The sequence below is a fragment of the Bufo bufo genome, chromosome 9 (assembly GCF_905171765.1).
Source record: "Bufo bufo chromosome 9, aBufBuf1.1, whole genome shotgun sequence".
In the NCBI taxonomy this organism is placed as follows: Eukaryota; Metazoa; Chordata; class Amphibia; order Anura; family Bufonidae; genus Bufo; species Bufo bufo.
In genome coordinates, this window is record NC_053397.1 from 141035721 (window position 1) to 141049616 (window position 13896).

The 13896-nt window shown below is 46.4% G+C and overlaps 1 protein-coding gene across 1 annotated transcript in view; it reads left to right on the forward strand.

Moving 5' to 3' along the window:
* Positions 1 to 2348: 2348 nt before the first annotated feature.
* The window catches only part of L3MBTL2 (L3MBTL histone methyl-lysine binding protein 2), an 837765-nt gene continuing 826217 nt past the window's right edge, over positions 2349 to 13896 (forward strand). Inside the window, exons 1-2 of the mRNA XM_040406869.1 lie at positions 2349 to 2480; positions 4427 to 4648. Coding sequence (XP_040262803.1) covers positions 4453 to 4648 — 196 coding nt within the window. The 5' untranslated portion in view covers positions 2349 to 2480; positions 4427 to 4452. The remainder of the gene's footprint in view (positions 2481 to 4426; positions 4649 to 13896) is intronic.

The window sequence follows — 13896 nt, forward strand, 5'->3', positions numbered from 1 at the left end:
ACAAAGTTTGTACAGCTTCACGCCATACCTCGCCCGCTTAGAGGGAACATACTGGCGGAAAATGAGTCTCCCTTTGAAAGCAATGAGGGACTCCTCAAATGCGACCTCCCTTCCAGGTACATAGACCTCCAAAAATTTGGCCCTGAAGTGATCGATGACCGGCCTGATTTTGTACAGGCGGTCATAGGCAGGATCACCTCTGGGGGAATATGCTGCATTATCTGCATAATGCAGGCATTTCCGATTGGCCTCAAACCAGGTACGTGTCATGGCCATACTGTAAAGTGGGGTCTGGTAGTGGACGTCCCCCCTCCAGTAATGCCTGACACTGGGATTTTTTACTAGCCCCATGTGCAGCACAAGGCCCCAAAACTTCCTCATCTCAGACCTAGCCGAAAAGGAGCCCGGGTGTTGAGTGATGAACTGTTGGGCGTACAAATTTGTTTGCTCCACCATCAGATTCACAAAATGGTCACTGAAAAAATACTAAAATAGTCATATTCAGTAAAGCCCACTGTGGGAATCTGGATTCCTGCTTGGCCAACAAAATCAGGAATCACAGGCTCAAAATGCTCTGGGGTATACCAGACAAGTTCACCGGTAGGGGGCTCAGGTGGACTTATATGGTGGGCCGGAAAACTAGTACGAGCCCCAGAGCTGCTCGTACTAGTGTGGGCCACAGGGTCCCTGGAATGGCGGTCCCCTTGCTCCGCCTGGTGGCGTCTCTGCCGCCATGGGGGCTCATCATTATCGCTAGATGATGAGGAGGATGCAGCTGACAAGAGGAAAGTGGGGTCATCCTCATCCTCACTGGGACTCTCGGATTCTGAGGCAATCTAGGCGTATGCCATAGGGGAGTGTGTGTGTGCGTGGAAAACTTTATTGAGTGTGCGTGTGTGTGGGGGACAGGTGTTCGCGTACTTTACCCTACACCTAACAGAAAAATATATATATTGAAATTCCCAAAAAGAGTAAAAAAATATATAAAAATTCAAACTCGCTGATCAGCGGTGGGGTGGGCGATGCGCTAACAGTGGCCAGACGCTAAGAGTGCCGGCCACAGTCAGCGCATGCAAAAAACAAAACAAAACACTTGAGCTCCAAAAAATGAGTGTGTGGGGGCGGGGCAAGCTGCAGCACCCCTGGGGAGTCTAGGGTCACACAGCTGAGTGCTGTGGACCCCAGACAACCGATCCAGGTGCTACAACACAATAAAAAAAACTTTTCTTTTTCCCCCTAACTCTCCCTCACTATCCCTGCCTCACCCAAAGATGCTGATTTGTGCCTGATGGCACAAAAAACTTACACAGTAGCCGGAGCTCCTCTCTCTCCCCTCTCCACAGACGTGTATGAGCGGAAAAAAGGAGCTCCGGCAATTCAAATTTGCCGCTGCGCCTGCCCACCTGCCCAGCCAATCAGAAGCGATCCTGAGAGGTGGCGTGACCGCCACCTCTCAGGATCGCAGGACGGTGATTGGTGGTGTATTATCACACCACCGATCACCATCCTATTCCGGGTTATCGGGTCACCAGAGACCCAAATAACCCGTAAACGCAGCAAACCGCAGGTCTGAATTGACACGGGGGGCGGGGGGTCACAGGACCCCCTTGGGCATTGTACCAAGGTGCCTGCTCAATGATTTGAGCAGGCACCTTGTTCCGATAACCGCCCGCCACACGGCGATGATCGGCACTACACAGGGCGTACCTGTACGCCCTGTGTCCTTAAATACCAGGACATCAGGGCATACAGGTACGCCGTGTCCGTAAGAGGTTAAAGGGGCGGACACTGTGGAGGTCACTGTTAAAGGGGCGGGTATTGTGGAGGTCACTGTTAAAGATGCGGTCATTGTTAAAGGGGCGGGCAATGTGGAGGTCATTGTTATGGGGGATACTGTTGATATTTTTTACGACACACGGAAACATGAAATAGATTAAATATATCTGTGCGAAGCCGGGTCCTTCTGCTAGTGTGTGTGTGTGTATATATATATATATATAAATATATATTACGATTCTGTAAAAAAATAAAAATCAGAATCTAATCAAATTAAATTCATTAATTACCCCCTCTGTACAGTTCCATGTAAATATCATTGCCCTCGCTTCAGCCCCCTCCAACATACCACGTAAATAACGTCACTCCCCTCACTTCAGCCTTTCCAACAAATAGTGACATATAAATAACATCAATCCCCGCTAACATACAGTCCCAAAAACACATCACTTCGCCTGCCTTCAGCTATTCCAACATACAGCCCCACGTATATAATGTTTCCGAGACCCCGCCCCTTCCTGTGACATCATGCCTACCAGGAGCAACTCCATTCTAGTCACTACCTTGGGGGCGTGCCTTGTGTGTGTACTGCAGGACTCTATGGTGGTTAGACTTTCCACAGCATGTAAGGGATTGCAGTCCTGTGTCATCAGAACGGAACTTCTCCTTCCATGATCCTGGCAGCTCTGTGAAGAAAGCGGCCGGTAGGTTGTGCGCGGTCTGCGACGCGTGGAGGTAGCTCCTGTGTGCAGCGGCTCAGCCTCTCGCATCTGGCTTTACCCATCAGTGCCTGTCTATATTATTGACCCACCTAAGCCCCCAGCCAGATGTGGTGACAGAACACATGTGCCCCAGAGTAAGCAGCAGGAGTCCTCTGTGCTTACCTTTTCTTTGGAAGCTTGTTCTGTGAGTGGAGGGATGTATGATCTAGTATCTTATAGCCAGAGCAGAGGATAAATGTACAGTGAGTGAGAGACTACATAAGCTGTGCCTGGCATGAGGGGGAGAGAATACATATTCTCTGACTGGCATGAGGGAAGAGAAAACAAAACCTATGACTGTCCCGGAAAGAGAATATGCATGCTGTGACTGGCGTGAGGGGAGAGAATACGTATGCTGTGACTGGCGTGAGGGGAGAGAATACGTATGCTGTGACTGGCATGAGGGGAGAGAATACGTATGCTGTGACTGGCGTGAGGGGAGAGAATACGTATGCTGTGACTGGCATGAGGGGAGAGAATACTTATGCTGTGACTGGCATGAGGGGAGGGAATACGTATGCTGTGACTGGCGTGAGGGGAGAGAATACGTATGCTGTGACTGGCGTGAGGGGAGAGAATACGTATGCTGTGACTGGCGTGAGGGGAGAGAATACGTATGCTGTGACTGGCGTGAGGGGAGAGAATACGTATGCTGTGACTGGCGTGAGGGGAGAGAATACGTATGCTGTGACTGGCATGAGGGGAGAGAATACTTATGCTGTGACTGGCATGAGGGGAGGGAATACGTATGCTGTGACTGGCGTGAGGGGAGAGAATACGTATGCTGTGACTGGCGTGTGGGGAGAGAATACTTATGCTGTGACTGGCATGAGGGGAGAGAATACGTATGCTGTGACTGGTGTGAGGGGAGAGAATACGTATGCTGTGACTGGCGTGAGGGGAGAGAATACGTATGCTGTGACTGGCATGAGGGGAGAGAATACTTATGCTGTGACTGGCATGAGGGGAGGGAATACGTATGCTGTGACTGGCGTGAGGGGAGAGAATACGTATGCTGTGACTGGCGTGAGGGGAGAGAATACTTATGCTGTGACTGGCATGAGGGGAGAGAATACGTATGCTGTGACTGGCATGAGGGGAGGGAATACGTATGCTGTGACTGGCGTGAGGGGAGAGAATACGTATGCTGTGACTGGCATGAGGGGAGGGAATACGTATGCTGTGACTGGCATGAGGGGAGAGAATACTTATGCTGTGACTGGCATGAGGGGAGGGAATACGTATGCTGTGACTTGCGTGAGGGGAGAGAATACGTATGCTGTGACTGGCGTGAGGGGAGAGAATACTTATGCTGTGACTGGCGTGAGGGGAGAGAATACTTATGCTGTGACTGGCATGAGGGGAGAGAATACGTATGCTGTGACTGGCGTGAGGGGAGAGAATACTTATGCTGTGACTGGCGTGAGGGGAGAGAATACATATGTTGTGACTGGCGTGAGGGGAGAGAATACGTATGCTGTGACTGGCATAGGGAGAGAATACGTATGTTGTGACTGGCATAGGGAGAGAATACGTATGTTGTGACTGGCATAGGGAGAGAATACGTATGCTGTGACTGGCATGAGGGGAGGGAATACGTATGCTCTGACTGGAAAAGGGAGAGAATACGTATGCCCTGCGTGATTGCTCATAGCACACGGATGAATGATATGGTTGTGTGTATAAGGCCCTAGTTTACACTGCCTTTCTTTTACATGGTATTACTAAATCTGCCCCCATGTGTGTAATACCAGGAGTGGGATGCAGGCACAGCTCTTTGGAAGAGATGAGTATTGTGCTACTCTGTGACAGTCTTTCACCAGACCTTTGCTTGGAGACAAATGGGACTTAATAATGCTTTTGTATTGTCTGCATTTTACTTTTCACAGGGTGCTTTGCAGTTGAGAATTCAACAATGGATGTAGAAGATGCACTTGATTTATTTCCTGGTGATGACCGTTATAATGGAGAATATAACAGCAGTGTTTTAAGTGAAACCAGTTCAGGTCTTGGAGATTCCAGCTTTGGAGAAGCTGAAGAGGAGCTGGAAACTTCTAACTTCCAGCCTCTGTCTGTTCCTGCCGTCTCTGATGAAAATGGTGCTGAGCCAGGTACTGTATGTGCAGTATACAAAACTCCTGTGGGGTCAAAATGCTCACTATACCCCTTGGTAAATTCAGTTTCTGAAATGGGGTCACTTCTTTGGTCTGTCTTTTTTAAATTGAACTGCAGAACCTCTGTAGTTGTCAGTAGGCCTCATGCACATGGTGCTCTGCAGGACACCAAAACAGCAGTTTGTGACTACATAGGGGGTGTTGCTGTGTTCAGGGGAAAATGGGTAACATGTTGTGGGACTCAATGAAAATGAAAAACGTGGGGCACATGCAACATTTTGTTGGAAAATATGTGATTTCCCTTATGCCTCCCCAACGGTTGACTCTGCCTCCTATGGACAGGAAACAATGCCCCAAATTAGAGTCTCTTCCTGCTGTCTTCTTCACTTGTGTTTCCTGTCTATCAGGACACTTGGAAGCCTCTTGCAAGTCTGTTTTGCATTCTTTGTTGTTGCCCAGCTACTTTTTTCCTTCCCCAGTATCTTTTTGGACTTTGCAAAGTTTTTGTATTGCTAACAAATCAGGCAAATTGTTAACAACTACACCATTTCAGGTTCAGATACTGTTTAAAGGAAGACTACACGCACCACTTTAAGAAAAGTATAATAAAGAAGTTAATTTATTAAGGGATTAGGGATAATTAGGCAAATGTACCATATTTTTGGCCTCATAAGATGCACTTTCCCCCATAAATGTCACTGTCTTTTATGGGGCGAATACTAATGAGCGCTTCCATTAGCCCTAAATCCTGTTCCCATGAGGAAATAAAGGAGTATGTGTTATATAATGCTGAGATTTTCTTCCTGGGTTCCCGACTCTGTAAAGCTAATGTCTCAAAAGCGAAGAGTACCGTAGAAGTTGAGATTAAAACATTATGGCTTTTAATGTAATTCAAAACATGGTACAAATAGGGAGCTGAGCCTGGCCACTGGATGTAATAGAAACATAGAATGTGTCGGCAGATAAGAACCATTTGGCCCATCTAGTGTGCCCAATATACTGAATACTATGAATAGCCCCTGGCCCTATTTTATATGAAGGATGGCCTTATGCCTATCCCATGCATGCTTAAAGGGGTTGTCCGGGTTCAGAGCTGAACCCGGCGGACATACCATTATTTTCACCCCGGCAGCATCCCTGAGCCTAGCATCGGAGCATCTCATGCTCCCGTGCCCTGCGCGATTCGCTAAATCGCGCAGGGCACGGGCTCTTTTGTTTACAATAACACACTGCCGGGCGGTAACATCCGCCCGGCAGTGTGTTCGTTGACGTCACCGGCTCTGAGGGGCGGGCTTTAGCTCTGCCCTAGCCGTTTTACTGGCTAGGGCAGAGCTAAATCCCGCCCATCAGTGCCGGTGATGTCACCGGGGTTCCTGTCAGCCCCATGGAGAGCCCCGTAACGTCACCGGAACTACTAAAAATGCCTTTGCCCTGCGCAATTTAGCGCAGGGCAAGGGAGAGCATCGGAGCATGAACTGCTCCGATGCTCATGTCAGGGGGGCTGCCGGGGTGAAAATGGAGGGATGTCCGGGTTCAGCTCTGAACCCGGACAACCCCTTTAAACTCCTTCACTGTATTTGCAGCTACCACTTCTGCAGGAAGGCTATTCCATGCATCCACTACTCTCTCAGTAAAGTAATACTTCCTGATATTACTTTTAAACCTTTGCCCCTCTAATTTAAAACTATGTCCTCTTGTAGCAGTTTTTCTTCTTTTAAATATTCTCTACTCTTTTACCTTGTTAATTCCCTTAATGTATTTAAAAGTTCTTATCATATCCCCTCTGTCTCGTCTTTCTTCCAAGCTATACATGTTAAGGTCCTTTAACCACCTCCGGACCGCTGTACGCACAGACGCGTCCTGGAGGTGGTTGTTTAATTCCTCCTGGACGCGCCGGCGCGTCCTCTCGCGAGACGCGAGATTTCGGTCACAGCCGGCCCGCGCATGCGCATCGCGGGCCGGCAAAAGTTAAAGGACTATTGCATCAGCAACCTGCCAGCCAATGATCGTCGCTGGCAGGTTGCTGATTTTTAAAAAATCGAATCACAAGCCAGATAACAGATCATATTAGTAAATAGGATCTGTTATATGGCTTCTCTGCTCCTCTGCTGGTCCTTTTCGTCGGTTGGATCCAGCAGAGAAGCAGACATCACTGTGAGTACACACCAAACACTGCCCTTAGCCCCTGATCACCATCCATCACCCCCATCATCCAAATTAACCCCTTGATCGCCCCCTGTCAATCACTTAGTGAAAGACAAAAAGTGATCAGTGTAAACTGACACTTTTTTTTTCCACTAGTATTGGCTGTTAGGTTTTAGGGATAGTTTAGGCCCCTTGGTTAGGTAGTTAGCGTCAGTTAGCGCCCACCCCACCGCAGTCACTTTTATTCGCTGTTTAGCGTATCGCTAATCAGCATTTGTACTTTTATAGTATCTGTAAGTGATCAAAACTGATCACGGTCGGGCAAACACCCAAAACGCAGTGTTTGCCCGATCAGGCCTGATCGGTCGCCCACACGTGCGTTCACCCACGCCCGCCCCACCGCAGTGACAAAAAATTTTTTTTTTTTGATCACTGCACATTCACTTTACACGCTCTGCGGCGATAAAAAAATCAGTTTTGATATTTTTTATCAACCGCAGCGGCCTCCGGTACTTCGCTAGCCTCCCCTTTGTAAGACAGGCTTGCTTTTTTTCTTAGGTAGTCTCAGGGAATACCCCTAAATTTAGTAGTCCAAAATGTCAAACAGGGGGTATTCTTCTGAAGAGGCCTACAGGATTCTGACCCAGTCGGATGAGGAGTGGAAACCCTCATCTGACGAATCTAGCGGGTCAGAATATGAACCTGTAGAAAGCAGTGGCTCTCTGACCCAAAGTTCGGACGAGGAGGTTGAGGTCCCTGGCAGCACCAGGCGTACCCGGCCCCGTGTCGCTAGACCACAGGTTATGCAGGATCCGCTTCAAGAGCAGCAGAGTGGGGCTGTCGCTGCCGGATCACGTGGTGAGGCATACACCAGCAGCGCAGCCCTTCCTGGACCTAGTACCAGCACTGCCGTACAACATGGTGAAGTAGCGAGCACCAGAAGGGCAGTTGAAGCTGGTACGGTGGCACGTGCACTAGTTACCCCGTCGCAGCCACCGCACAGACAGGCCCGTAGAGCCCCTAGAATCCCTGAGGTGCTGGCAAACCCTGATTGGCAGTCACCAACTTCAGCCGCACCAGTAGTTCCCCCTTTCACCGCCCAGTCTGGAGTTCGGGTTGAGACGGCTCAGATCAGTACGGCCCTGGGATTTTTTGAGCTGTTCTTGACTGCGGAGCTCTTGGACTTAGTCGTGGCAGAGACCAACCAGTATGCCACACAATTTATAACCGCAAACCCGGGAAGCTTTTATGCCCAGCCTTTCCGGTGGAAACCAGTCCAAGTTTCCGAACTTAAAATTTTTCTGGGCCTTCTCCTCAACATGGGTCTAACCAAAAAGCATGAATTGCGGTCATATTGGTCCACGAACCCGATTCATCACATGCCCATGTTCTCTGCTGCTATGTCCAGGACACGATTTGAGGCCATCCTGCGTTTCCTGCACTTTAGCGACAACACCACCTCCCGTCCCAGAGGCCACCCAGCTTTTGACCGGCTCCACAAAATTCGGCCCCTCATAGACCATTTCAACCAGAAATTTGCAGATTTGTATACCCCTGAGCAAAACATCTGCGTAGACGAGTCCCTAATACATTTTACCGGGCGCCTTGGCTTCAAACAATACATCCCAAGCAAGCGTGCCCGGTATGGGGTCAAATTGTATAAGCTCTGTGAAAGGGCCACAGGCTATACCCACAAATTTCGGATCTATGAGGGAAAAGATCAGACCCTGGAGCCGGTCGGTTGCCCTGACTACCTGGGGAGCAGTGGGAAGACAGTCTGGGACTTGGTGTCACCCTTATTCGGCAAGGGGTACCATCTTTATGTGGACAATTTTTACACAAGTGTGGCCCTCTTTAGGCATTTGTTTCTAGAACGGATTTGCGCCTGTGGCACCGCGCGAACTAGTCGCGTGGGCTTCCCCCAACGGCTTGTAACCACCCGTCTTGCAAGGGGGGAGAGGGCTGCCTTGTGTAACGAAGAACTGCTCGCGGTGAAATGGAGAGACAAGCGTGACGTTTACATGCTCTCCTCCATTCACGCAGACACGACAATACAAATTCAAAGGGCAACCCGTGTCATTGAAAAGCCCCTCTCAGTCCACGACTATAATTTGCTCATGGGAGGGGTGGACTTCAATGACCAGATGTTGGCTCCCTATTTAGTTTCCCGCAGAACCAGACGCTGGTATAAGAAGGTGTCTGTATATTTAATTCAATTGGCGCTGTACAATAGTTTTGTTCTCTACAGTAAGGCTGGGAGAACACGATCCTTCCTCAAATTCCAGGAAGAGATCATCGAGAACCTCCTTTACCCAGGAGGTTCCGTGGCCCCATCCACCAGTGTAGTTAGCCGTCTACACGAGCGACATTTCCCCAGTGTCGTTGCTGGTACCTCAACCCAACCGCCACCCCGAAAAAAATGTCGTGTCTGTAGCAGGAGTGGAATAAGGCGTGACACCCGCTATTTCTGTCCTGACTGTCCGGACCACCCTGCCCTATGCTTAGGAGAGTGTTTCCGGAAGTACCACACACAGGTACACCTAGCATAGGGATCACATCTCACCAGGACAGGCACACAGGGCTATTAGGGCCCTTTCTCTCACAGCTGCTGCAAACCTCTCCTTTCACCTGGGATAAAGTGAATAACGTACTTCGCCACATCTTTGGGCGATTTGCGCTTTGCACATTGTCCCATGGGGAAGGAGAGGTTTGTTCTATAAAGGTAAAAAAAACTAAACAAAAAAAAAATTACCAGTAATTAAAAAAGTTAAAAAAAAGTTAATATGTTCTGTTCTAAAGTTAATAAAGTTATTGCTTTGCGGCCTGGTTTTTTCTTTTTTGTTTTGTTTTTTTTTACCTTCCAGGTGGACCAACCGATCGACCAGCTGCAGCACTGATGTGCATTCGGACAGAAGCATTGCGCTGCTGTCAGATTACACGCAAGTCGGTGTATGCGGCGCTGCAAGACGAGATTTCTCCTCTGCAGTAAAAGATATGTTTGCCGAGGCATATGAGCTGAGGAGGTGGCGGTGTTCATATACTTTGGCAAACACTTTGTATATATAAAAAAAAAAATCCCAGCAATGATTTATTCATCCACATCGATTGATGTGAATGGAGAAATCTGGTTTGCCAGGGCATATGAGCTGAAGTGGGTATGGATGTTGGGCGGAGCTCCTATGTCCTGGCAGACGCCTTTCCCCTCCTTTTTCTTTTTTTGGCAGAGATTTTTTCATCCACATTGATCGATGCGAATGAAGAAATCTGTGCCGTTCATTTTTTTCTTTCAGCCCACAGGCTGAACGGAAAAAAAAAAATCTCATTACCTGTATGCTCAATATAAGGAGAATAGCAGAAACTCCTAATGCTGGCCATACATGTAATGATTGTGGAGACCCTCAAATGCCAGGGCAGTACAAACACCCCACAAATAACACCATTTTGGAAAGAAGACACCCCAAGGTATTCGCTGAGGGGCATATTGAGTCCATGAAAGATTGAAATTTTTGTCCCAAGTTAGCGGAAAGGGAGACTTTGTGAGAACAAAATCAAAAAAATCAATTTCTGCTAACTTGTGCCAAAATTTTTTTTTTTCAATGAACTCGCCATGCCCCTCATTGAATACCTTGGGGTGTCTTCTTTCCAAAATGGGGTCACATGTGGGGTATTTATACTGCCCTGGCATTTTAGGGGCCCCAAAGCGTGAGAAGAAGTCTGGTATCCAAATGTCTAAAAATGCCCTCCTAAAAGGAATTTGGGCCCCTTTGCCCACCTAGGCTGACACCAGATGTGTGACACTTTTTTGCAGCCTAGGTGGGCAAAGGGGCCCACATTCCAAAGAGCACCTTTCGGATTTCACAGGTCATTTACCTACTTACCACACATTAGGGCCCCTGGAAAATGCCAGGGCAGTATAACTACCCCACAAGTGACCCCATTTTGGAAAGAAGACACCCCAAGGTATTCCGTGAGGGGCATGGCAAGTTCCTAGAATTTTTTATTTTTTGTCACAAGTTAGTGGAAAATGATGATTTTTTTTATTGATTTTTTTTTCATACAAAGTCTCATATTCCACTAACTTGTGACAAAAAATAAAAACTTCCATGAACTCACTATGCCCATCAGCGAATACCTTGGGGTCTCTTCTTTCCAAAATGGGGTCACTTGTGGGGTAGTTATACTGCCCTGGCATTCTAGGGGCCCAAATGTGTGGTAAGGAGTTTGAAATCAAATTCTGTAAAAAATGACCTGTGAAATCCGAAAGGTGCTCTTTGTAATATGGGCCCCTTTGCCCACCTAGGCTGCAAAAAAGTGTCACACATCTGGTATCTCCGTACTCAGGAGAAGGTGGGGAATGTGTTTTGGGGTGTCATTTTACATATACCCATGCTGGGTGAGAGAAATATCTTGGCAAAAGACAACTTTTCCCATTTTTTTTATACAAAGTTGGCATTTGACCAAGATATTTATCTCACCCAGCATGGGTATATGTAAAAAGACACCCCAAAACACATTCCTCAACTTCTCCTGAGTACGGAGATACCAGATGTGTGACACTTTTTTGCAGCCTAGGTGGGCAAAGGGGCCCATATTCCAAAGAGCACCTTTCGGATTTCACAGGTCATTTTTTACTGAATTTGATTTCAAACTCCTTACCACACATTTGGGCCCCTAGAATGCCAGGGCAGTATAACTACCCCACAAGTGACCCCATTTTGGAAAGAAGACACCCCAAGGTATTCGCTGATGGGCATAGTGAGTTCATGGAAGTTTTTATTTTTTGTCACAAGTTAGTGGAATATGAGACTTTGTATGAAAAAAAAAAAAAAATCATCATTTTCCACTAACTTGTGACAAAAAATAAAAAATTCTAGGAACTCGCCATGCCCCTCACGGAATACCTTGGGGTGTCTTCTTTCCAAAATGGGGTCACTTGTGGGGTAGTTATACTGCCCTTGCATTCTAGGGGCCCAAATGTGTGGTAAGGAGTTTGAAATCAAATTCAGTAAAAAATGACCTTTGAAATCCGAAAGGTGCTCTTTGGAATATGGGCCCCTTTGCCCACCTAGGCTGCAAAAAAGTGTCACACATCTGGTATCTCTGTATTCAGGAGAAGTTGAGGAATGTGTTTTGGGGTGTCTTTTTACATATACCCATGCTGGGTGAGATAAATATCTTGGTCAAATGCCAACTTTGTATAAAAAAAATGGGAAAAGTTGTCTTTTGCCAAGATATTTCTCTCACCCAGCATGGGTATATATAAAATGACACCCCAAAACACATTCCCCACCTTCTCCTGAGTACGGAGATACCAGATATGTGACACTTTTTTGCAGCCTAGGTGGGCAAAGGGGCCCATATTCCAAAAAGCACCTTTCGGATTTCACAGGTCATTTTTTACAGAATTTGATTTCAAACTCCTTACCACACATTTGGGCCCCTAGAATGCCAGGGCAGTATAACTACCGCACAAGTGACCCCATTTTGGAAAGAAGAGACCCCAAGGTATTCGCTGATGGGCATAGTGAGTTCATATAACTTTTTATTTTTTGTCACAAGTTAGTGGAATATGAGACTTTGTAAGAAAAAAAAAAAAAAAAATCATAATTTTCCGCTAACTTGTGACAAAAAATAAAAAGTTCTATGAACTCACTATGCCCATCAGCGAATACCTTAGGGTGTGTACTTTCCGAAATGGGGTCATTTGTGGGGTGTTTGTACTGTCTGGGCATTGTAGAACCTCAGGAAACATGACAGGTGCTCAGAAAGTCAGAGCTGCTTCAAAAAGCGGAAATTCACATTTTTGTACCATAGTTTGTAAACGCTATAACTTTTACCCAAACCATTTTTTTTTTTACCCAAACGTTTTTTTTTTATCAAAGACATGTAGAACAATAAATTTAGAGCAAAATTTATATATGGATGTCGTTTTTTTTGCAAAATTTTACAACTGAAAGTGAAAAATGTCATTTTTTTGCAAAAAAATCGTTAAATTTCGATTAATAACAAAAAAAGTAAAAATGTCAGCAGCAATGAAATACCACCAAATGAAAGCTCTATTAGTGAGAAGAAAAGGAGGTAAAATTCATTTGGGTGGTAAGTTGCATGACCGAGCAATAAACGGTGAAAGTAGTGTAGGTCAGAAGTGTAAAAAGTGGCCTGGTCTTTCAGGGTGTTTAAGCACTGGGGGCTGAGGTGGTTAATCTTTCCTGGTAAGTTTTATCCTGCAATCCATGTACTAGTTTAGTAGCTCTTCTCTGAACTCTCTCCAAAGTATCAATATCCTTCTGGAGATATGGTCTCCAGTACTGCGCACAATACTCCAAATGAGGTCTCACTAGTGCTCTGTAGAGCGGCATGAGCACCTCCCTCTTTCTACTGGTAATTCCTCTCCCTATACACCCAAGCATTCTACTAGCATTTCCTCCTGCTCTATGACATTGTCTGCCTACCTTTAAGTCTTCTGAAATAATGACCCCTAAATCCCTTTCCTCAGATACTGAGGTTAGGACTGTATCACTGATTTTATATTCTGCTCTTGGGTTATTACGCCCCAGGTTCATTATCTTGCACTTATCAACATAAAATTTTTGTTGCCAGATTTTTGACCATTCCTCTAGTTTTCCTAAATCCTTTTCCATTTGGTGTATCCCTCCAGGAACGTCAACCCTGTTACAAATCTTTGTCGTCAGCAAAAAGACACACCTTACCATCGAGGCCTTCTGCAATTTCGCTGATAAAGATATTTAACAATATGGGTCCCAGAACAGATCTCTGAGGTACCCCACTGGTAACAAGACCATGGTTTGAATATACTCCATTGACTACAACCCTCTGTCTGTCCCTCAGCCACTGCCTAATCCATTCAACAATATGGGAGTCCAAGCTCAAAGACTGCTATTTATTGATTAGCCTTCTATGTGGGACAGTATCAAAAGCCTTACTGAAGTCTAGATAAGCGATGTCTACTGCACCTCCGCCATCTATTATTTTAGTCACCCAATCAAAAAAATCAATAAGATTAGTTTGACATGATCTCCCTGAAGTAAACCCATGCTGTTTTTCATCTTTCAATCCATGAGATTTTAGATGTTCCACAA